This window comes from Perna viridis, chromosome 2, assembly GCF_037379345.1.
Source record: "Perna viridis isolate PV_CMFRI_1.1 ecotype Kerala chromosome 2, ASM3737934v1, whole genome shotgun sequence".
Classification (NCBI taxonomy): domain Eukaryota; kingdom Metazoa; phylum Mollusca; class Bivalvia; order Mytilida; family Mytilidae; genus Perna; species Perna viridis.
In genome coordinates this window covers 21,084,158-21,110,199 of record NC_142446.1, presented here as the reverse complement: position 1 = coordinate 21,110,199, position 26,042 = coordinate 21,084,158, and the positions used below count along the sequence as shown (strand labels likewise).

Sequence of the window (26,042 nt, the reverse complement as noted above, 5' to 3'; positions counted from 1 at the left end):
GATTTCGCTCTCAAGTGAGCCTCAAATCCGACAAAACCTAAGGGATAGCGACGGATAAGTTTGGTTTTTCTCTTTTCTTCAGCAGCCGAAAATCTCATTTGGTATTTACTATCTGAAGCTGTTTCTGATTTGCCTACCTACTGAGTGAGTAGGTACTTAAGGTAGTACTATACGGTTAGGTCAATTCTGAAATTTGGTTTCATTTTGTTGAAGTAAACTAGCTGTTTGAGGCAGTCCACACAGAAATTTCAATTTTAAAACAAGTGTTTTTCAAAAAAAAAAAAGATACATATTTTCAAATTCTTGGTATGTGGAGGTTTAAGTAATTAAGTGATTATTGTCATAAAATCCAGTAGCCATGGTAACATACTTAAACAAATATTTCTGGGTTTTAGTACAAATGAGGGGTGCCTTTCAACAATTAACAGCCAAAAATGTATTATGAATATCAGGCACTTATGCCCTAGCACAGGATGAAAGTATGCATTGAGGACCAGGAAAAAGGGTAAAAATAATAACACCCTTTTCTGTGAAATAAGGTATTTTGAAAATCAGCCAGCCGATGCAGAAGATAGAACCTTATACGGCAGGGGACTGAAATGTTCTGGATACCATTCTTCATTTGAATTACACTTGTTTAACATTATATATAGTACATCTGCTTATGTATAAATGATTAAATACATTTAAACAATATATCCACAAATTTTCAACTTTTAATTTTAAGTTTTTAAAAATTTGACCAAGTCAACTTGGTGTGCGAAACAGTGCACAGAAATGTAACTGTATAGTGCACCCTAAATATAAGCTATATACACGTCTATGGACTTGTTTGGTATTTAAGCTTTACTTTAATCAGTCGCATTGGCATATTAACCATATCCATAAATATCTCGCATGTGCTTATAATGAATAGAATAGGAGGGTTCTTTGAAATGTCATCAGTTACCTGTGATTTGGTTTTGGTAAGTACATGTATGTGGCATGGGGCCTCAACTTTAACAATAAATATCTTTTACATTTTTAAGATAGTTGAAAATTCTTTTGGTTTCTTAAACTTCAAATTAAACTTTTGCATTAAACTTCAGGTGAATATTCAGTGATTAGGTTGTATAAAAATAAAATATAACAACAAGGATGTGAGGAAAATAGTGGATTACTGTGAAATATCACTATAAATTTGTTTTTTTCAAGTAACAAAATTCTAAATTGACAGACAAAATATGAATTATTTCATCTATATAAACATTTTACAGAACCAAAAGTTATGAAAACTATGATTGTTATCCTAAAATTTTTAATTGTTTATTTTGTTGTTTATTTACCAACCAATTTGAAAATTGATATGACATCATTGATTAGATTAGCAAACTAATTTAGAACAAAATATTTTTTTAACCTATAATCATATAGAATTGGTATTACCCTACAATTGCATTTATAAATCATCTGTTTTTCCAATTTAAATGCAAAAGATCAGAATGGATCATAATCAGATTCGTAGTTCAATAGTGTCCGTAAGGAAATTTGCAACATAATTTTCATACTGGCACTGCATGGGTAAAATTATCTGTAACGATAATCGTTTAAAATTCTTGCAGCGATTTTGCAGGACAAATTTTGTTCTGCCGCCTCAGCAGTTTAAAAGGGGGTAAAATGGTCCATGCAAAAACATTATAGTTTTTGATGAAAATAGCTGGTTCATCAATTGATGGCTCCAATTGAAACTTCTGAGCAGGAAAATTTTTGAAGTCTGTGATAAATTATCAGCTTTGGAAAGCTTGACAAAGAGATTAACTTGGGCCTTTGGGTTAAGAGATCAGCAGAAAAAAAATGAATCACACTTGTTACCAGATATTTTACTGGAGTGTCCCATGTGTATTCAGGTTGTTTAAAGTGGTCGTATTTATTCAGATGAATGATATGACCAAGTTGCAGCCAAAAATGTCAGTTAAAAATGCATGAAGATCAATGGAATCAGTATTTTTAATTAAAACAATGCAGTGATCAAATTTAATGGGAAATTGCTAAATGAAAGTTGAAATTCAATTTTGCTAGTAGAAATTATTTCAAGTTGCTAAAATTTGCAAGTGGAATTCTATATGTCATGTAGGTAAAGTTCAGAAATAACCCAAAAAACTTAAATTTAACAATTGTAAATTTTCAGTACTTTCTAAATTTAGCTAGTGGAAAAAATTTTGAAATTCAATCCCTGCAATGTACTTTTGCTAGTGGCCAGGAAATTGATCGCACAGTATGCTAGTGACACACAATTTGAGTTCAATTATTTATTCTGCTCATTAATCCTTTCTAATTTTTTTTAGACAACTTGTTCTATAATTTCACACTGATTTTATAACTATAGAGTTGTTAAATGGAATCAAAGTGTCTATGGCAAGTACCAACTCTACTGACAAAAACAGTCCAAATAATTGAGAAACTGTTAAGCATGCATGGGTAAAGTGTCCACAATGGCCTTATCTTTCCCCTGTGAATTTAATTTGATGAATATGTACAGTGTATACTCTAAACTACATACATTGCACATGTAGGTAAGAAAATATTTTCATGTCTTTTTCAGAATAAATGGAGGCTCCAATTGAAACTTATATCAAGGATTTTGTAAAGGCCAGAACTGGTGAAAGAGTTTATATTGATCTGTCGACTCCATCTGTTGTATTGATCCGAGTTGTATCAGCTTTAGGATCTTCAGCTCTTTCAGCATTCTGGCTGAATATCTTACAACATCCTAACAACTATCCAGTTCAGCATTACCCTTACAGAAGGCTATATCATAAGAATGGTACTTATAAGGTTGTTTTGACTGTTGATGATGTAACCTTGACTGTTTCTATGACATTAGGTTCTCTCAAGATGAAAGGTGAATTTGTTTTGTACTGGTTCCAGACCCAGTTTCTGAGAGTTTTGTATTCTTATGAAAAACATTACACAACATCACAGGTTTTAGATGGAAAGTATTCCAAGTTGAACCAGACCTGGCAGAGAATGCCTCCTTTACGAAGAATTGAAATAGGTAACTTAATATATTCTTCATGTAAATACCTGTAAGGACATGGTACTAAATAATGTACATGCATCATGTATTTGCTACCTAAGAACTTGAATTAAAAAGCATTATGATATTAATAAACAAAATGATATTTAATAAGGAACAAAAACATTTTTTGATGTAACTATATATCACCAAAAACATACTGAAGCATCAGCAGTGAAATGATTGAAATAAATAAAAATCCAAAAAACGTGGCCTAAATGTGAACACATGAAGCAGAGATGATCATCGATTACACTATCCAAGATCAAGGGATTTGAACATGAAAAATGCTTATAATTGCATCTGTTTATGCCACACATCACTTGGGAATTGCATCATTACATGTACCTGGATTGAAGTGATGTTGTTAATTTATGTACTTTAGACCAAGAGAAATACATGTAGTTAAGTAAATCTCCCATTGGTGTGAAGACTTAACTACAGACCAAAATTGTTTTTTGCAGTATTTGATATGTATATAACTGGTAATGATTTGTAGTTCAGAAGCTGCTTCAGCATGCTGGGTTGATCTGCAGGGAGTACATGTAGTAAACAATAAATTAAGTACACACTGTATTTTGTACGTTCTTACAATATAAGTGAAGTGGCTTTTTATGGCAGGGGGTAGCGAGTGAACAGTTTTAATTCCTGCATTCTAGTTATTTTCCTTACTCTAATTTCACCTTAGAAAACTTGTTTTTTATGTGTGACATAGACAGGTCATATTATGGTATGCAAATGTCTGCCTGTCTGTCCAATATCATATCATAACTTGAGAACGCTTTTTTAATATGCTTCAAACATTACAAAGTTATATGTTATGATAGTATCTCAACAATGAATTAGTGTTTGAACTACATTTGTTTATTTGTAATAAGACATTAAATCATAAGAAATTTTCCCTTTTTTTTAAACAGGTTATACAAAATAACTTGGTTTTGGCTAGTTTACCCCTTTTTAAACCGCTTCATGGTTTATAAGCATAAATTACAATAAACCAGGTTATTTCGTATAACCTGTTCTAGAATTAGAAACCAACTGTTTTTTCTTGTTCTATATTTATTAGCTCACCTGTGAGCTGTTGCCATCACTTGGTGTCGTCGTCGTCACAATTTCTTCAAACAACTTCTCTGTAACTACTGAATACATTTGCGTGAAACTTATTGTTCCTTAGATTATCCTGCACAAAATGACTTGATTTTTGATTGGTTAAAAAACATGGCTGCCCTTACTAAAAATAGAACATAGGGGTCAGACAGCAGATTTTTGCATATATCTCCAAAACAGTTAGGTTATACCAAATTCTGACACAAGTAAAAGTATTCAGCATGAAGAGGTCTATCAATGGTTAAATTTTGGTGGAAATCTGTTGACCCATGTTGAAGTTATTGCCCTTTTGGACTTTTTTTTTGCTGTTTTTGATATTATTACTTTCAAAAACTACTTTACAGAATTCAATGAAAGTTGGTATTCTTGTTTTTTTAGGGTATCCTTAACAAAATGAAAATTTGGATTTTTGGTCGGTTAAAAGACATGGCTGTTGTTACTAAAAATAGAACATAGGGGTCAGACCGTAGTTTTATGCATATATCTCCTAAACCTTTAGGTTTAGCTAATATCTTTTAATTGCTGAAATGATCCTTGATATAAGACCTACAAAAGTGTCCAAGGGATCAAAGAGTTATTGTCCCTTTTTTACAGTTTTCAGCTAATATCTTGAAAACTTTGATAGATAGAATGAGACTTTCAGTTGGTGAAATGATTCTTATTATAAGGCCTACAAAAGTCTCCAAGGATCAAAGTTGTCAGACAATTCCATGTAAGAATTATTGCCCTTTAAAGGCAAAAAACTATGTTTTAGCAGTTTTCAGCCAATATCTTGAAAACTATAATAGACATAATAATACTTTCAGTTGATGACATGATCCTTAAGATAAGTTCTACCAAAGTCTTGGGAATTGTTGACAACTCCTTGCTAGAGTTATTGCCCTTGAAAGGCAAAAATTTAACCAGGTGAGTGATTCAGGCTCCTGGGAGACTCTTGTTTTATTTTATTAAAAGTTTAGTCAGGGGAAGGATGTTTTTTCACAGCCTGCAATGTACAATAAAATGTTTTAATATATTTAATCATTCTGGATTGTTAGTTAGTAGAAAAGAAGAAGAAAAAACAAATGAGAAAATTGACAAATGTAATGAAACACAGAATGAAGAGGATGGAAACAATGAAGAAACAAAGAAAGTTGATGAACAAAATGAGCAAGATATACCTGTAGACACCAAAAAACATTTGAGGGAGGCAATTAAGTGTGCAAATATTGTAAGCATGTTACTAAGTTCTACAAATACAAGGTTTTTCAACTTGATACATTTTGCTGGTAATAAAGCTTGTTAACAACTTGAATGCTTTCCAAAAAAAAAAACAATTAAGTGGTACCTTTTGGGCTTAGATTTATTTACTGGTAGTCTGAATTTTTCAGTAATAAAGTCACCTAAACAAAGTTTGGGAACCTATTTTTTTGCACTTTTTCTTATACTGGTTTTTATTGGGTCTGTTATGAAATGCTACATTGTAAGTAAAGTTCTAGTTCACATTTGTTTACATTTGTGTGGTTTACTGTAAATAGTCTGGAGTATTGGTTTATTTTAGAAGTTGGAAAAGTATAATTTTGGAAAATATTTATTGCTATATTTAAATACTACAGTGAATTCCACTTAATGGCATATCGGTTAATTGCATAGAAACTCAAAGAACAAAAACACTTCCCATCTTATCTATGTGAAAAATTCCTTATAATTGCATAACATAAGATCCAAAATTAGAAAATTCCTCTTAATTGCATAAATATTTTTCAAAATTTACTCAAAAATGTACACTTTTAATAATTGCATAAATATTTTTCAAAATTTACCCAAAAATGTATACTTTTAATAAATTCTTTGTACATGTATTTGTTTTAGGCTTCTGAAGAAGATGTTGAGAAACAGATTATATGTCTATCTGCTGGTTGTGTACAAAATGGCCCTGATTACATTTACATCCTATGGAAAAGTTTACTTAATGAATGGTTCAAAGACTCCAACAATAGAGTCTACATTGTCACCCCAAGACTAGATGTTGATCGTCTGAAAGACATCTGTGATCTGGTTATAAAACACAGACTGACGGCAAACTTGGAAGCAGTATATGTCCATCACAAGTGTGATCTTATTCCTAACATCGGTGATATCAAGAGAACAGTGCAGCAAAAGTACTCATCTAGAGACCAAGTGTACATTGAATATAAAATCTACAGCAATATCATCTATCCATTAGCAGAGTTCCAATGTAACTTTATTGCTTGTGTTAACCAAGCAACTGTCAGTGTCCTTCAGACCAGTGCCAATTTCCATGGTGATCATTTTAATAAAGAAAGTGTGGACACTATTAGTATCCATCAAATGTCAAAAGATGAGTTTCATCAAAGGTTTTTAAAACCAATTCTTGTGTCACAATTTTTGCAAGTTAGTGAAAAATAAAAAAAAAATGGTGAAATTGCCATAAAAAACTTATCCTAAAAAGATGTTAAACTTGAATTTCTTTTTGATGTTCATCATTTGAATGTAACTGGACTTAATGCTGTGTTGGGAATAGTCAAATCATTTGACCTTTCAACCTTCTTATTTGGACGTAGAAAATTTATGTTTCTCAAAAGGAAATTAGAGTTCAACAAAACTTAATGGCCCAGAAGTCTACTGATATGCTTTTATATCCCCCCACCCCCCAACCATGTATTTCATTGAGCTCTTTAATATTTGTACAAGAGTAGAATGACTTTAAATGATGACATTGAGAATTAGTTCCTGTTTAGGTGCCCTTGTGAATGTTATATATAGGACGTAGGAATCACATAACTGGATTTTATCAATTTTTTTTATTGTGAATTGTTGATAGATACAAATGTAGTTTGAGTAATGTTCATGTACAAGAAAGAAATGAAAAGAGAATATATGTATACTTTAAATGGTTTGCACTGTACATGCACATAAATCAGCTCCGTGTGTAATTTGCAAATAGTTTTTGTAACAAGTCAGTGATTTAATAATACCATATTCTACTTGAGTGAAGTATTCCAGCTAATCCTGCAGTTTGATTGGTCAGCTTTAGAAGACAAATGGTCCTATATATCTCCTGGATAGACCCTTGGATATGAGGGTCATTAAGAAAAGTATTTTCTGAATAATAAAATGATTTCCCTACTGACACTACTGGTAGCAGCAAATAAGACTATTTTTGTGGCCTAAGTATATTGGTTTTTATAGTGCACTGTAATAATCAATTAATGATGTGCTTCACAAAGACCTTAATGACGAAAATTGCATTGTTAGGGAAATACAAAACTCAATACAAAGATATCAGTAAAACACATGGTAACTGCTACTCCAGATATTGCAAGTATATTTCCTTTCATCATTCTATTTTACCTCTGCTCAAGACTGGGGAATGTGACCCATATCCCCTGTGCAGATCCTTTATGATGTAAGGTTGTAGTGGTATAGTCTGATGTAATATTAATTTAGTTTCTGATCAAAAAGTTTCTGCAAAACCTTATTTAGCTTCATGAATTAAGTATTTTTTTCTTACATGTCAGATAAATTATTTTTTTTTAGCTCACCTGGCCGGAAAGGCTATGTGAGCTTTTCTCATCACTTGTTGACCCTCCCTGGAGTTACAGCCCTTAAAAGTGTAATTTTTGATGTTTTTATCAGTTTTTACTTATAATATAGAAAATGAAAACAGATTGATGATTAAATGTAAATTGATAAAATGTTATTTCAAAAGTATTTCAATTTCTATTATTGGTGCAAATTTCAGAAAAATCTGTTGACACTTTTTGGAATGTGTCAATTTGATAATTAATAATATATATATATATGTATATGATAATTTTACACTTTGAGCATGTTAATATAAGTAGAATGATTATTACTGTTTAAATGTTCAGTATCATGACAGATTTTGGTCAGATGTGTTTGACCATTTTAAGGTTTTGCATGTATTCAATTTTTTAAAGCTATTAAACCAGATGAGTGATTCAGGCTCTTGGGAGCCTCTTGTTCCAAATTTACCTTAATTGGTTTAGTACCCTATTTCTTGGCCTTACTTCTTGCCATATTTCATGTTGATCAGATGGTAATCAAAGGGTGCTCACATATCTGATTCATAAAACAGGGTACATTTTATTGCTAAAACTAATGTTTTATTTATAAATGAAGGTTTATTCATTTGATGGAAGTAGCAGTCTCTCCAGCTAGTACCAAATATTATAAATCTGTGATACACCTTTTTGATTTGTTATTTGTTATGTATTTAGAATGTAGTTCAACAGTATGAACTCTTTTTAGAAGACTGTTATATGTTTACACTTGTATTTTACCATGTTTACTGTCACCATCATTACTACTGTAATAAAATGCTTTTTTCGAATCAACAGTTTTAATTAATATCTAAGGACTTGGTCCCATTATACTCACAGTTCCAGGAAAACTTTATTGGTAAATGGTATCATGCTGTAACCACGATGTTCAATTACTGTATTGCCATAACATATTAAAAACAGTTTGATTTAATTAAATCTGATAATACATGTACATGTGTAATTGATTTAGTATTTTATAGAAATGGATTTTCATTTTTTTAAAACTTTTTATTATTTAAATTTATCATATATATATATGATCATTTTTCACCTGGAATATAACACAAGTGATTCAAAATAGATACATAATAATTTGTACAATAAAACATTTAACCCATCTTGTGGGTTTTTGTTAAAAAATAAATGTTGTAGGACAAAGAGAAATAATAAAAAGATTTCAACGAAATTTTGTATAATGAAGAAATATCAAAATTTAACAAACCTTCAACTGAAGAATAATTTATCAAAATAAAAAACTCAAAACTATGCTGAAGTAGCATCATTTTTTTCTATACTTATTTTTCATATCAATCATTCTTTTACATTATACATATACTTTAGTTTCTTTGAAATGAACTTTCAATTGTTAAAATGACCTTAATGACAAGGCATTACAAAGGTCCTTATGTGGTCCAAGTTGTGTGACTACTTATTAGTTATTGTCCTTGAAAGGCCAAAAATAACTTTTTTTTACGGTTTTCAGATATTCACTTGAAAATCATAGTAGAGAGAGCAACTTTCTATTAATATTATAATCCCTATTACAAGTCATGAAGGGTTTCCTTATTCGAGTTATTGCCCTGAAAATGCCAAAATGGTGTTTTATTTGTGATTTTTAGTTTATAGCTTGAAAAAATAAAATGAAAGAAACTTTTAATTGATGACATCATCTTTATGACAAATCTATGATAGGGTTCAAGCTAGATAGTGACTCTTTATCTGAGATATTACCTTTAAAAACCCTAACAAACCTTTGACCAAATAAGCCAGTCAGGATCTCTAGACGTTAAAATTCTGAAAAATATTTAAAATGGAATAGGAAGTTAGTTTGTGTACAACACTGTTTTGTTTGTCTAATATATTACTACCAGTAATTTTAGGAAGACAATTAAATACTAGAAATACTTTGACCAAGCTCACAAAGAGTGTACCCCCACTTCAAAGGAGTTAAATATAAAATGTGAAACTGTTCAATTACATCCTTTTTTAGCACTCTTACAGAAATTAAATTCTTTTATGCATGCCAAAGCTTCCTTCAAAATTTCATCAAAACCCCTCTAGGGGTTGAGAAGTGAAGCTTATATTTAAATATGTAAAATTACACTATCCCATGCACCTACTTCAGCAAAGTTTATCCTTGTACTCAAAAAGTGCTCCTCCTTGACAGGTTTCTGGGAAAATCAATTCATTGCTACTAACATTCACAAAACTTTAAAGGAAATCAGAAAAAATTAAAAAACTGAACAATGCTCACTAATTTGATACCCCCTCCCCTCCTACATGTGATAACATTCATCTTTTGACCTCCTCATTGATTTGGAACAAAATCTAAAACAGAAGGTATACAATAATAATATGTAATAAATAATCTGTGAAAGTTCCATTATATTCCATTCAGCTGTGTAAAATTAGTTATGATTAAGAGATGGATACTCAACATCAGTGAATGATAAAGGATTTGAGACCTAAAATATCTTCATATCAAAATCTATATGAGATGCACATAATAATTATTAAATGAAGATTCTTTGAAAGTTTTATTAAATTCCATTCAGAGGTGTAGGAGTAACATATAAGAGATGAATTTCAGGACACCCTATACAAATTACTTGCATAGTGTAGAACAAACCCTGAAGTTGGATTATTTTTGAGTTTTTTATCATTGGTGTACTCCAGCAGTAATCATATTTCTTCATACACATCTGAATATGATGGTTCAACCCTTCCTGTAAAATTTCATCAAAATCCCTTTAGTGGTTAAGGAGAACTTGTGCTTCAATGGTTTTAATGTGTAAATCCCTTAAGTTGGATTATCTTTCTTAAGAGTCTTAATTTTATTCCTTCATGCACAACTACATATTACGCCCAAACTGTATTTCATTTAAATTCCTTGAGGCTTAGGAGAAGTTGCACTAACAAGTAATGTGGAACGTCAACTGGAAGAACAGACAGGCAGAAAGTTAATTCCCATCTAAGAAGCAAATACATTTGTGATATGGAATAAATGATGTAAACACATGTTTCTTTGGTTCAACATGCTTGCTAGGAGCACGGTTATGGCAGATAAAAACAAATAAGGAAAAAAAACTAATACTATTTATTTTAATCCTCTATCTAAAAGTAACAATCCAAAGAATAACCAACAACAAAATATCACAAATATTTAAAATGAATGAAAATAAAGAATGCTGTTTGGATTTCAAAGGGTTTTTGGTTATTTAGTAAATAATTACAATTTATACTGATTTATTTTCTTTTGTATAGACAATGAATTGATAAAACTACAAAAAATAGAGACAGATACTCTATTATCAATTGTCTCGTAATAAAAAAATAACTTAAAAATCCATCAAAACTAACATATTCCATAAAGAAATAATCTGTAAACCAATTTATTTTTGCATTTTAAGTCAACACCATTTATTTTGGTGGCTTACATTATGACTAACATCTAATTCATAATAGGGGAATTATTTGCAAAGATATATTTTTGTAATATTTTCTTGCTTTCAAATATAGCAAAAAACAGTTGCTCACTAAAATAAATTGGTTTACAGTATACACGTACTTAATTGTATTCACACATTATGATAAACACAGCAATAAAAGAAAACTCTTCATTCCAAGAGAAAAAAATCTTATTAAGTAACAGTGACATTTTGTTAAACTTAAAATTACAAAAGTATATACTTGAACAAATAATGAAGTAGTGTATATGCAATTAACACATTTAATGTGTATTAGATAAATCAGGATATCAATATCCTACAAATATAATGCTAAATAAAAGAACAGGATTCCAATGTCCCCCGCGAAAAAAAAATGTGGAGAACTTAAAGTTCACTGAAATTTTCTAAGTCCAAGGCCATAACTTCCAAAAAAATCAATCAACCATAACCAAAGTCGAACTTAACTTGTAACTTATCATAGTAAGACTACATACAAAAGATAAATTCAATTGGTAAAAGCATTACAAAAAAAGTGCTGAAAACTGTATATTCACTGAAATTTTCTAAGTCCAAGGGCCATAACTTCCGTAAAAATCATTCAACTGTAACCACAGTCAAACTTAATCTGTAACACTTCATAATAAAGCCACATACCAAAAACAAACTTATTTGGTAAAAGCATAACAAAAAAAGTGCGGAAAACACGGACGGGCAGACACCCAGCATTTTCATGTCCCCTTGTGATGCATCACAGGAACAGAAGTCAGTTAAAGTGTAATTTAGTAACTGAAAAGCACACAAAATATGCTCGGAGGGACACAGCTTGATAGCAGAAGTTGAACTCTGACTAATTAGTCAAAGAACTTTAAAATTTTGAAATATGGAATGCAAGGTAAAATTTAGCATACTGTAAACCCCAAAAGTTTAAATTTTATGAAATTGTCCCATTTCAGTTCAACTTGCAAACAAGGCCAGATTTAAAAATTTAAATACAGTAAGTTCTGAAATTATATGTATAGTGAAAAAATACAATTATAATTCTGTATCAAGAAAAAAACTGACATTTTCCCAAATGCGCATCTTAATAATTGTGATTTCAAGTCTATCTCAATAACCCCATTTAAAAATGATTGTTTTACAATAAGTAGGAAATTTTACGATGGACCCTTCTGACTACCATATTGACCAATACGAAAATAAGGCATAAATTCTCAATTCAATTGAGCTTCTCACAGCACCCAAAGGTTTATTTTTGCTGAAAACAATGTTAAATTTTGAATGTGTTAAACTTCAATGTAGTTCAATTTAAAAACAGAGCTCAAAAAACCAAAATTTAAATGCACATCCACAGTTAGAGTTCAATATTTTTTCTGTGTTCAATTTTGGAACCAGATTTGGGCCAACTTGAAAGTAGGGCAAAAAATCTAAACACACAGCAAGTTTTAGCATGTCAAAATATTCAAAATGTTTCTAACCCATAATTCCTGAACGACTGGGACAACATTTATTCTGTGGTCTGGAACCTTCAATGTCATTAAGATCCATTCACTTAAAGCCAAGTTATTGTCTGGAAACCAGATGTATATTGATGTTGAAGACACTGTTACCACCTTTCATGAAGAGGTTGACAACATTACCATAACATTTTTTGTCTTATTTTCAAAATAGTATTAACAATGAAAAATGCAATGCTTAGTAGGTGTTTGACAAAAAAATGCTGTATTTCAGACAATTTTAAACCATATTAAGTAAAGATGAACAGTGTATAATGACATTTACTTGCCTCAATTAGTTTTATAGGACTTTAAAAAAAACCATCTTAACCTTTTTTATCAAATATCAAGCAACCATCCCACTGAATCTTTTCAATAACATGTGATTGTCAAAAATATTATGTCAGTAATACTGGTGGGTATTTTAAAATGATACAACAAAATTGGAATACCAAGACATAATTAAGTAGATGTTGCAAAAAACAACATTTTGTATAAAATATACATGTGAAATGATGAACTTAACAAGAAAAATCAAAGAAAAATACTAAATCTTAATGAATACTTTACTTACAGGAAATTACTTGTAGATCTCAGTAACTCACATCTCTAAATGTAATAATACTAGACAATGTATAAATATTACCTTCTTAAAAATAAAAGTTACTAGAAAAAGAAGCAACACTGAATAACCATGAATAGGGGGAAGGTACATTATTAGGCCACATCAAGTTAATTTGTAGATTCTCATCCACCAGCAAAATCTTATTCCCACTGGCGGATTCGATAAATAAATCCTGGAAATGTGTACTTTCGGTGATGTTTGTGCCATACCAAGGCTGTATTTCTTTATTTCCCCTTATAATGCGACTAACAATGAAAACCATCCTGAGATCTGCTGAAAATATTGAGATATTCTGTAAACATACACCATGTGACTTGTTTTTTGACTGAAGGTCTTTAGTTTTGTATATAAGTAGAGTCATGACAGATACGGACATAAAAGAAATCCGAAAATTTGAACCACTGTACAAAAAATCAAAAATAAAAAAAATTGGGGCAGGCCCTTTTGAGTAGGGGTAGGCAGGTATGAAAATCTACAAATTAACTTGATAAGGCCTTATCTAGAGTTGTTATTAATGTTTCATCGTACATTTATGTCAACTGCACTTGCACATTTACACTAAAAATATATCAATAGCAGTCATGCCAATTTATTATTATTGGACATATGGTTTAAACCTAAAAATAGAACATAAAAGTAGAGTCTCACAAGCACATTGATTCCTGAAATAAAGCAATTAATGACTTAGATATAAGTTGATATCGTGATAGCAACTTATATCAAAGTCATTATTTGCATAATATCAAGACAGATCAAAGCTTTTAAACTTCACATATTCAAGAGAGAGAAAAAACACTACACTAACATAATTTGAGCAATGTGATGATTATTAATGCAAAAATACTAAATCAAATAGTTTATAAGGTAGTATAGTTGATAAAAGGATTAATACTGAACTTTTGACTTTGACACAGGATTAATTGTCTCCCTTAGATTGTCTGCTCCTTAACTTGTAACTATATTCTTAATAAGGATTTCCAAGGAGCCTGAATAACTGAGACTGGACTGTGCACACACTACCAGTATTTTTATGACAGCACAGCCTTCATCAATAAAATGTTTTTGAATAAATATATATGTCTAAAATAGTTAAACTCCACCCATACAAGAAGGTTGCCAAATCTGGTAATCATCTGCTCAGTATTTTAAGAGTGTTTCCCAATAATGTTAGTAAATTACTTAGAGAGGAAACAGCTGCTCTATGAGCCATCTTAGCAACAAAAAGTAGATTGTTTGCAGATTTCATTCAGATTAACAACCCAATAAAGATTTGAAATATAAGCCCATGTAGTTTGAGAAGAATTGGCTAAATCGGCAGCCATCAAATTCAATCATAGTGCTGTTGTGGAGCAATCTGGACCACATTAGATTGTTTGTAGGGGTAATTTAGATTTACAACTCTGTAATTTAAAAAATGTAGCCCCTTTAGAGGAGTTCATCTTTAAAATTCAGGCAAACAGAAGCTAAGATAGCCTGAAGCAGCCATCAATCAGAATCAAAAGTAACTTCTAAGTAGTTGGCACTTTCCATTTATCATTCCAACCATATATGTTTAAAATCTACCAATCTGTTTCTGAAAAGTTGAACTTGAAAGAAATTGTTAATGATGACCTAAACAAAGTGATGACACAAGTTCATACTTTGTTCCTGGTGAGCTAGAAACAACACTTTGTTAATGAATTCTCAGTAATCAAAAAATTGTTATTTTGTTTTAAACGATCATACTTCCTAACTTAATGTCACAATAAATTAGGAATTCATCTTAATCATACTTACACAATGATAAGTCGTGCAAGTGTAAATTATTCACAACACTATGTACAGTTCTACATAATATAACTACTACAAATACAAAAAGGTTAAATAATCATCTACAAAAATCAATATCAATCATGTAAAAAGAAAAATACAACCAAAAAAACATTGTTATCAATTAACAATAGAAAGACCCTAGAAATAAACTTTTGAATGGATTTCTTAAAGGTAATGCTGAGATGTAAATGCAAACATATAATGCTGAATGGGAACTCACATCCTCAATTAATAACAAGAAAAATGTTATAAAAATACAAAATATACAACCTTGTCTATAATCTACACCAGTGCAATTTTTCAAAGAGTTGTCTGCTCCTTGACTTTACCTACCTTCAGATTGATTGTCATAATTATCATTGTCTAATCCACAAAAAAATATTGAAAGTTTTACAAAAACTGCTGCCTACAACCTTGTCACACAAATTAAATCATTTGGCAATACAGTTAATACTAGAATATAGTGTACTACTAATTATTATCACTGAACCACTGGTGATAATACTGAAAATTCAGAAATTATTCCAGTTTCTAAAGTTATCAACAATGCTTCTATGCGTAATTGAATGCAGAATGTTAATTATTGTTGATGTTCTAGTAGAACAAACTACACTTATTATGAAGTTTCAGTTGAACTTTTAGGGCAAAGGGTTAAAACTGTAATGTTTCAGGAACATCACCTAGAACCAATACACATGCTTAAGCACATAATATGTAATTCCCCTTTTTTGTGTTTTAAGTCCCATTACCCTGTACTATGAATCCAACCTTTAAAAACAATGTGAATAAACATTGTACGAAAAAATTATAAAAATTTGTGAAACCATGTTTGGATTATTGCACAATGCATGGAACAACAGATGGATGAATAGCAATTAACAACAATATGTTAATCAAGGGATGGAACATAGCTGAGGCACAATTTCCTAAATGGATGGATGAAAAATATGATACTATTGTATACTAGTGCCTAAGTAAACGAATGAACTTCAGTTATCTCTCTATTTAAGGTAAACATTTCATTTCAAGCAGCTGTAAAGGTTTTGTATTCGAAATACTGTTAGTTTGTTGAAAATAACCAATTTTGTTAACAAGGTTATGGGAAAAATTGATGTGATGTACTTAACTTATCACACTGAAACCAAGGTTCACAGGATGACAATATCAAATGTTGAAATCACCACTACACCAATTAACTATAATTTTTTGCCAGCTTTTAGTTCTGTAATAAAAATTGCAAAAACGTCTGAATTTAAACTAGTAAAAATAAATAAGATAGGGTGACTATTTCCTTGACAATATAAGAGCTTTGCCACATAATGCCTGATGAATTCCCTCTTCTGGTATCACATAATCGCCTTCATCTTCTTGTCTGTTAGGGTCTACTTCAAACAGGTTTCTGTTACTGGATAGTAGACCAGAGAAGGTCCATACTCCTGGATACTGACTCTTACCCTGATTTCCATACACCAATACCCTATCTGCATGATCAAGTAAGACCTTAGGTTGAATCGAGTCTGGGGCAATATTAACTGTGCTCACATTATCTGCTATTCCATTGCCAAAGGTTTTATATGCAACTCTGTCCATCACAAGTCCACATCCTAAACAAATCATAAAAAGTCAAAAGTTTTTTACAGTCATACATTACAGTGGAAATTTCGAAAAAGATGGGAAAAAAGTACTAATGCTTTGTATTCTATCTTATCTTATCCTGATAATTCAATATAATTACCACTGAGTAAAGTCTAGTGTGCTTTGTATTCCCTGCTTGCCTTATCCTGACTTTCCAATATACTTACCAGTGAGCAAGGCCCAGTGTGCTTTATGTCCCCTTTTATTGCATGGTTCATTATTGAAATCAGAATCATATCTTTGTTCAGTTAAGGGTAATGGTATTGCATAAGTATGCCATATCAGGACTAGACAAGTTACTGATACGTTTATCCAAAGTAAAATAAAGCACAATGCTCTATAAACACAGTACACTTTAGTTATGTAATGCATGGGTACTATTAAGGTATGCTTCTATTGTTTCCTTCCCAATTTGTAATATCACAATATCACAACTAGCTCAAAATTGAGGGGCACAGGGCCCCTCTGCCTCTGCCTTTTAGAAAAACATGGGGCATTACTTCAGTCATAACTGTCTCCAGTCCCAAAAACCCATATATTTAAATTTTACCTCCAATGAAACTATTGATGATTAATAAATGGACAAAAATGACTAACAATCAGCATATTTCATAATGGCATTTTCATGAAATGATGCTTTTTTGTAATTCCGATTTCACTTTTCCTAATTTTTTAATGCATCAGTAATGCCACTTTAACCAAATAGATCATTTCATATTTCATATAATTGCAATCTAATTTAAAATAACAAAAATCATAATTTAATTTTCCTGAACCAAGGATACGGTACAAGGCACACTTCACCCAACAATAGGCTGTAAATGAGGCAATCAGCAGAATCATTAGTGTTTATCAGTGAAACAGCAGAACTTTCTAGGACTTCCTCAATCAATATCTTCATATTTCCAGCTGAAAAGAATGATTGTGCAAATACAACAAATATCACCAACCTACAAGTATATGTACTATAAAGTACTATCATATCCTACTTCATTTTTTTAACTAAAAAAACTAATTTTTTCATCAGAAGCAACAGAGGTAAGTAATATCATTATACACAGGTACAGTGAAAGAGTTACCCCTATATACTCAAGTAACATCAAAAAAAACTAATGGTGAAAACGAAACAAGACATACAGAGGCCAGAAATTTCTGACCATTGGGACAGAGGCAAAAAATGCAGTGGGGTAAAAATACTTTGGCATGATCACAACCCTCCCTTATAAAATCTGGCCATTGTGGAAAAAAAGTTACACAATTAAACACACCTAGAATCAGTTCAAAATGGTCTGAGTCCCTTGTTACAATGGAAATAAAGAAACTGAATATAAATTACACAAATGTACAAACTACGGACTACTAGCTGTTAACTGACATGCCAGCTCCAGACCAGTTTAAACCTATGCAAAGATATGTCCCCATCGTATGTAAAATCAATCCCAATACATGCAAAAGGGGTGAAGCAAAATGATCTGCACAGGTTATGAAAATTTGGGATGTGATGTGTAGGTTATATGCCTCTTAAGCAGAAAAAAGTCAGATAAGTTATATGCAATATAGTTACCAGAAAACATCTCCCCTTGTTTGGTGAATCCTTTGTTGATAGCAGCATTAAATACTTCATTTGTTGTCAGCTTAGGGCCAATTATCTGAGATGCCATCACAACAGCTACTAGGCCACAACTGAAAACACAAAAACATGACATTTTAAGTACATATATCATCAACAGCTACATGACCACAACTTCAAACAAAAAAAATTGATTTTTCTTTCCCAGTACATATATTTTCAACAGCTAGAGATAACAATTGCAAAAAAACTCCCATCTCAAAGGAACAATGGCTACGAGACCATAACTGCAAGCAAAAAAGTAAATGTCATTTGAGGCAGGGAAGCCAAGTGGTTAAAGCACTGGATTTGTAATCAAGAGTTTGATACTGCTGTGGGTTTTAGCCTCACATGTGCCAAGATTTCACTTACTCTAGCCTGAGGATTTCACCAAGCTTTTCACCCCACAAGCCTGATGACTATGCTATAATCTCATATCAGCCAGAAGGTCATAAATCTTGCTATCATTTTAAAATCAAGTAGGTAATCAAGTTTTTATTTGCTCCAACCTCCTACAGATTTTTTTTTGTAGCTTTATCTCCTTATATGAATATCAATTTTTTTCATTATACAATCAATGACAAAAAGAGCAACCTTGGGCCTTCCTGCAGAACTGGTTCAACTTCTCTGTTGACGGATACCACCACTTTATCCCCACTGTCTTTACCCCTGCAATGAAACGATTCACCTTAAAATCAATACTTTGCATATATATACTGACATGATAATAAATTTGAATTTGAATTTTTGCATTGTTACTAATAGGTAAAGTTTGCAAAATTACCTACCAAACAAAGACTTTAAAAATTTCTCAATAATGAGACATACTTAACTGTTAATTATTAATGGCCTTGGAAAGTTTCAATACTTGAAACATAAGTGTAATACAAATACTACAGTTACATCCAGTTATTGGCAAACTAATAATTAACAAGACTCTACAAGTACAAGTAAGCACAGGATAAATATGACTTAACTATGGATTTTTTTTTTATAATGAACATAAATTCAAAATTGAAAGAGATTGTGTAAAAGTTCTTCCATTCATCAATTTTGTCAATTTTGGCTACGCTGGCTCAGTACATGTACCATATTAGCAGAGATATACTAGTAGGCAAAAATATGGTCTAATGTTTTGAAACTTTGGTGATTGATCTGAAAACTTCCTGCAACTTTTAATTTTTAGTGCAGCTCAAATGACTACTGCCACTCACTTAGCCATCTGTGCTGCACAAAAAATAGATCAACAACCAAATAAATTTTCAAAACATTAGATCATTTTGTTCCAGAGATGTTAATCTTTGAAAATCAAAAGATTACTTAGTCCTGTTGTAAAGTCAGACAGAAACAAAAGTGCATCATGTGAAAAGGACTTCTCACTCATTATTTCTGCAAAGATTTGTTATCATTGGCTCATCATTAGCAGAGATATAGGCCAACACATTCTCCCCATTAAGTTGCTATAAAAACTTTGTGTGGCCACAAACAATAGATTAGCCATCTAAGTTGCACAAAAAGTGTATGGTTTGTAAAACGGTGTTCAGATTTAAAACCAAATTAAATTTCAATTCATTAGCCTTTGTAGTTTCAAAAAAGTTAATTTTTGAAAAAGTCACAGAAGCTTACATAGTCCTTTGCAGCCATCTTGTTCATTAAGGCAGAACCAAAATGAAATTGTCTGTAGACTTTCGTCAGCTAAAATTTCTGCAGAGTTCGATTAATATTCACACAGTGTAATGAGTGGCAAATCACATTTCTTATTTTCCTTGTAAAAACATAACTTCACAAATATATTTAACCCGATTGGAACTCTGATAATAGTTAGTCTAATGTGGTCTAATACCAACAACAATAATTATCTCCCATGTCCTGGTTGTAACCATAACATTAGCATTATGGTTACATTTTTGGTACAACCTTATCCAGTAGTGTTTATAAATACACCAAATGGAATCAAGAATAAATAGCAACACATAGCGACTGTTTCCAGCTCTGGATTAGTTAAATTCCACTGCAACAGACTCTTCTGTTTCTTATCAAACTTTAATTGGTCACGTGACAATCACATTGACTGTCTGATTTGTAATTATCGTACACTAAGTCTTGGTATTTCCAGTATTGGTCTAACCTGTTTTTAAATGAGTTAACAGAAGTTGCATTGAGGATTATGTCTGGTAGTTCATTCCACGTTCTGACTTCTTTAACAGCAAGTGAATGTTTTCTCATGTTTGTATTTGATCTTTAAAGGAGCTATCTATTGAAGTTATTTCTAGTACTGAACTTAAATCAATGTCTTTCATTAATTTTAGGAATAAGCAAGTTTCTCTGTCATAGTAGTTGTGGACAATTTTAAATACCTCAATCATGTCGCCTTTTATTCCTGGTATATTCAAGGAGTGTTTCTAATTTTAAAACAGGTTATACAAAATAGTCTGGTTTGCAGCAGTTTACACTTAATCAAAATGCTGATAGCACTGGAGGTTTTTGATTCTTGTGAAAATTGTAGCATGAATAAAATTTCAAAGATTATATGATGTTAAATAAAATAGTGATCATAAATTGCATTTTTAAATACTACATGTATTAAGAACTGTCATTTTTTATATATATAAACTGAAAGTCAATCTATACTACTGATCCAACTTCACACACATTTACATATTTTGTTCCATTTCACCTCTTTCCCCAAATTTAAATCTATCAAAAAAGTTATTGTGCATTTATGTTCCAAAGCTTTATTAACATTTTCCACTTTTAAATCTATCACAAAGTTAATGTGCATTTACGTCCAAAAGTTATATTATCAGAGTATTTATCCTACATAACAATATACTTAAATAAAACCAATATCAGCTTAAGAAAATAATTTCCTTAATACAAGATTTTCAAAAATAGACAATTTATCAATTTGAATTTTCCTGCCAAATTTACTTGGTTAAAATCACTGCTCTTCACTTCCTGCATATAAATGGTATAATATTAATGATAGGATGGCTAATTTGACTTATAAGTGTGTTAAAATGAAAATATTCAACACATTTTATCCTTCCAGATGCATTACTACAAAAAATAAATTCCCTACATGTAAATTTACTAGTAAATATCTTTCAAAGTCAAAAAGGAGTCCCTCAAATTTTGAGTTGATATGAAGACTAGATTTTATTTGCATAAATATAGAATATTTTTGAGTTGATAAATTGCAAGAAGCATATTTACTTGTTATAAAAGAGGTATTGAATGATATAAAAGGAATTACATTTGGACTATATTTTTGTGTAGTGTTCAGAAATAGTAGGGAAGTTCCAGTGACAGACCAGTGGCATAAGGTATTTTGATCCTGAAAGATCAAAAACCCCAAAACCATGAAGTGGTTTATAAAATGTGTAAAGAGGCCCAAACCAGATTATTTCATATAACCTGTTAAAAAATTAGATACATTCCTTATAATTTAAATTCTAATGTGTGACAATTGACAGTAATCAAAATGTTATTTCATCTGGAATTATTTAAATCACAGAGTGCTCTCAGACCAATCGATATTAATGACACATTACACTGTATTTCATCTTCACACTTCTCTCCAGGTATGATATGTGAACTTCACAACATGAAGCAACAGAACAGTGTGAACATGAAATACTTAGCCATCATAGAGAACAGGGTTCACATAGAGTATACAAAATAAACTGGATTGCTCAAAGAGAACCAACCAATCAGAAAGTGTGTTACAAATCAAATTAAATAATATATGTATACATACACAATATTTCTAAGTCTTTCGTTGAATGTGTTTCTAATATCCTCACTACAGCTGAGTTGGGAAACATAAGTGGTTTTCTTTCTTGGTAGTGAGGATTCTATTTGTTGCTGAGGAGGCAGTGGAGGGGGAGGGGGTGGTACTGGCCCTGCTGACATCTTGCTGCTTAACCACCATATCAGTTTGACACTATTCACTTCATTTCTAAAATGAAAAAAATTAAATGCTTAGCATAACATAGCTTGATACAACCACTAAGTTCAAACCCATAACAGTTGTGGCAATTATGGACACACCATTCAAGCCTGAAACAGCTCTGAATCTTCAATGTGATTAAATATTTGTCAAAAGTTAAGACTTTGATCAGAATTAAAGTGGCTCCATTTTGACCCCCTGTTCATGAATGGCTTCATACACAACCAGCAAATCAATCCCAGTCTTACTTTTGTGGTATGGCACCCTGTGGAGCAATTTCAAAGAGATCTTTTCACTTTTAGTTACATGTATGTTAATATGGGGGTAGGCATTGCCTAAATCTGCGAGCACCTTGAGCTTTACCATGCATGTACCGTCTGTATGAGACTCATAAAAATAATAAAGAACATTACAAAGAGGGGATGGGGGGGGGGGGAGGTTAACCCAGATGAAATTTTCTGATTCGCAAGTGCAATATTTTTATTTATATTTAAGCAGCAAGCGAAATCATATTTCTATTTAAAAATCTGTCTTGTTAATTATTAGGGGATTTTTTTTTTCAATGAATAACTTGAAAATTCCAACCCCATATCCCTTTCCCCTCGCTCTCGAAATGGTCAATAACTTTATAGCACTTCACTTGACATTTTTTATCCCTTAAGGGCATCTCTAACAACATCAATTTTAATTTTGACTGATCAGATCAATCTGTACAGATACCGGAAATATTACGGTTCTCCACGGATGGTGGGATTATTTTACACATATCATGTGACGTAAACAAAATTCAGACGACAGCTACAAATTCAAAATAAGAAAATGATTGCCTTTCCTATCTTAGAAAAGCTATGCTTCAATTTCGATGATATAATCGGAGTTATATTTTTTCCAAGGCGGGTTAAGTTCTTGACAACAGCGACTGTGGAAATGTGGAGATAGCCATACGTACATCTATGTGTTTCCTGTACTTTTTAAAAACATCATATTCACTTCTTTTACTAAGTTAAAAAAATAAAGAAAGACTAGAAAACTATCAGAAAAGATAAATTTCTTTTACCGAAACGTAACCTTAACCTACGTATTTTTGTTTGTTTGGTTTAAGGAAGCGATGAATTTTCTCGGTAAGGACAGTCACTTTTTGTGACTTCCAGAACATTACTTTTTTTGTTAGTAAATTGGGGAACCTTAAGGGAAATTTAGATAGTACATGTAATAACCGTAGAGCTCACACCACTTCACAATGCTCGCTATTATCCAGACATAATGAAGGTGCTTGTCTCTGGCCCCTTACTCCTCTGCAGATCAAGTCATAAGCCTAAAAAAATCGATTTTGACTATATACAAAAACTGAAAATATCCGACGAAAACAGGAAAGATAAACAAAAAATGCGTGGTTTTATGTTATAGAACTAATCACCCTGTAACCCGACATCAATATCCATAGGAAAAAGAGGGGGGTTGCAGTGTTAGAGGAAAACCGGACTACTTCAGTTTCTTCTAGGATTCAGAGGAAGACATGTGAGAGTTTGCACTGATTCCTTCCCCTGGGCATAATGGCATCCAAATACAGAAAAGAAGTTTATCGTTTAACCTGCTTATTCTGCGCCTCTCCACTTGGGGAGCGAAAGATTAGGGAAATGAAACGACGGTTTGTTCTGCTTTGTTTGAAATATTACATAAAATAAAACGAAACGAAACTACATGTTAACAAAACAACTAGACTGACCAGTACCACCCTCCCCGTTTTCCATATACACACACCCGGGACTTTAGGTACCGACCATTTTTATACCGTGTGGTGGATTATTTTGAAAAAAAAATCATTCCACGTTTGAGCAAAAAAAAATTTAATCAGCCATGCCATGGCTATGAATCGGTATTCCCCTATTATATAACAATGTAATTTTTTTTTCAACTTTTTTTTAACTCAAGCTGCGGCTGAAAAAAAATGTATTTCGTCGCTTACGCGAAAAAAAAATGTGACGAAACATAAATCCCAGCCCCCACCCCGATAACGGAGTTTCCTCTGACGCTGCAATCCTCCTCTTTTTTAAATGGATATTGATAACGAAATTATCTATGTATGCCTTACATTACTAACGTTAGTGCAAGGAGTTAAATATATATATATATATATATATGTTCAAGCTGTCTCTGTGATACTTATCCACTTAATGCAATCATTTTACTATCTGGAAGCCTTGCATTAACATATGAAGAAAACAATTGTATTTTTTCAGCAGGTTTTTCAGTATATAAAAGGGCCGTTGTATGATTTGTAAATCAAGCTGATGTTTTTTTTGTGCGTGTTTTTTTTTTTTTTTTTTTGGCTGTGTTATAGATCGTCACCATCACACCCCTTCCACGAACTGTTTTTCTCTCCAGTTGACTTTTACACTCATTACAGTAATGTATTGTTCATATATTGTTAAAACATGCTCTCTTATTCAATATGTATTCTATATATGTATATTGTATTTAGGAAAGGACTAAATAAGTATGATTACTTTGGTCCAATTCATTTTGTTTTAAACTAATAAATGTCGTAACATCATCAAGGACTCACTCAATTCGTAGTGTATAAAATGGAAAAAAACGTAAGAAAGTAAACAATAAAACATTAGATGCTTTCTTCAAAACAGTTACGAAAATAGTTGACATATGAATAAAACATTTTGGGGAACACTTTACTTCTAATAAACAGCATCCAAACCGTACTTCCCGAATAAAACACAAGTTGAAAGAACTCAGCAAGGAATTCGTTTTTGTTCCTGCTGACAAAGCTGCAAATATTATTATTGTTATTTGACATAAATTTTATATTGAAATTCTACAAAAAGAAATCACGAATTCAACAACATTCCAACTGACAAAATTTTCAGAAAGTGAAATTGTGAACAAACACAAACTCACCACTACCTCTTTACAAGCTGAGTCTAGTAGCATGGAAGTTCCTACTATGTACTAGCTTTCCAAACTTCACAAATCACCTTATTTAGATTAATTTCCTCTCCTAGTCATTGCTCTAGAACTAGACTTACTATTTTACCTACTACAGCGATAAATGCTATAAAAAAAATCTGATTATATATTTTTGTTACAAAGCTTATGAAAATGGTGGAATGCACTATTTTTGGAGTGTTAAAAACACGCTAGAAGTGCTTGAGAAATTACATGCCTATATGGGATATTTTGAATCAGTTCAAAGTTATGATTTTTCAAGTTTATGCACTACACTTCCACATAATCTCATAAAACAAAAAAAATAAATATGTTATCAAATGGTCATTTAATAAATCGGGATGGGAATATATATATATTTTTTCATTCTTTTGGATCATATTTTAGTAACGAAAAACATAAAAACTACGTTGATTGGACTTCTTTTGATATGCTAACAGCACTCGAATTCTTGTTAGACAACATTTTCGTACGATTTGACGAAACCGTTTATTGTAAAGTTATTCAGTGGAATTCCCATGGGGAACAATAATGCACCACTTATTGCTGACCTCTTTCTATACCGTTACGAATCACAATTTATGGCCAGGATAAATTAAGACCATTCCAAACAACATTTGGTAGAAATCTTTAATAACACCTTTAGATATTTGGGTGATATTTTGGCTCTAAACGACTTCAATATTTAAACTCAAGATATGTATCATGTAGATCTGTCTTTAAATAGAGGCTAAGATTGACAATGAAAATGCCCCTTTCTTGATCGTAGTATTCA

At 31.6% G+C, this 26,042-nt stretch overlaps 2 protein-coding genes across 6 annotated transcripts; one reads left to right on the top strand and one right to left on the bottom strand.

Moving 5' to 3' along the window:
• Window positions 1-3: 3 nt before the first annotated feature.
• Window positions 4-8,519, top strand: LOC148624027 (uncharacterized). Of its 3 annotated transcripts, none has more exons than XM_088566437.1 (4): window positions 4-161; window positions 2,582-3,034; window positions 5,200-5,372; window positions 6,014-8,519. In XM_088566437.1, the coding sequence occupies exons 2-4, from the start codon at window positions 2,587-2,589 to the stop codon at window positions 6,569-6,571; spliced, it is 1,179 nt and encodes a 392-aa protein (XP_088422563.1). In that variant the 5' UTR covers window positions 4-161; window positions 2,582-2,586; the 3' UTR covers window positions 6,572-8,519. The 3 variants fall into 3 exon arrangements, with proteins under 3 accessions (XP_088422563.1, XP_088422564.1, XP_088422566.1); XM_088566438.1 differs by having other exon boundaries at window positions 5-148; XM_088566440.1 differs by having other exon boundaries at window positions 12-144.
• A 2,294-nt stretch (window positions 8,520-10,813) lies between these two features.
• Window positions 10,814-23,962, bottom strand: LOC148624026 (actin maturation protease-like). 3 transcript variants are annotated; one of them, XM_088566441.1, is made up of 7 exons: window positions 23,898-23,962; window positions 22,115-22,315; window positions 18,949-19,023; window positions 18,310-18,428; window positions 17,531-17,654; window positions 16,913-16,983; window positions 10,814-16,714 (listed from the first exon to the last, which is right to left on the bottom strand). In XM_088566441.1, the coding sequence occupies exons 2-7, from the start codon at window positions 22,267-22,269 to the stop codon at window positions 16,395-16,397; spliced, it is 864 nt and encodes a 287-aa protein (XP_088422567.1). In that variant the 5' UTR covers window positions 22,270-22,315; window positions 23,898-23,962; the 3' UTR covers window positions 10,814-16,394. The 3 variants fall into 3 exon arrangements, with proteins under 3 accessions (XP_088422567.1, XP_088422568.1, XP_088422569.1); XM_088566442.1 differs by lacking the exon at window positions 23,898-23,962 and adding an exon at window positions 23,724-23,874; XM_088566443.1 differs by lacking the exons at window positions 16,913-16,983; window positions 17,531-17,654.
• Between the last annotated feature and the right edge of the window lie 2,080 nt (window positions 23,963-26,042).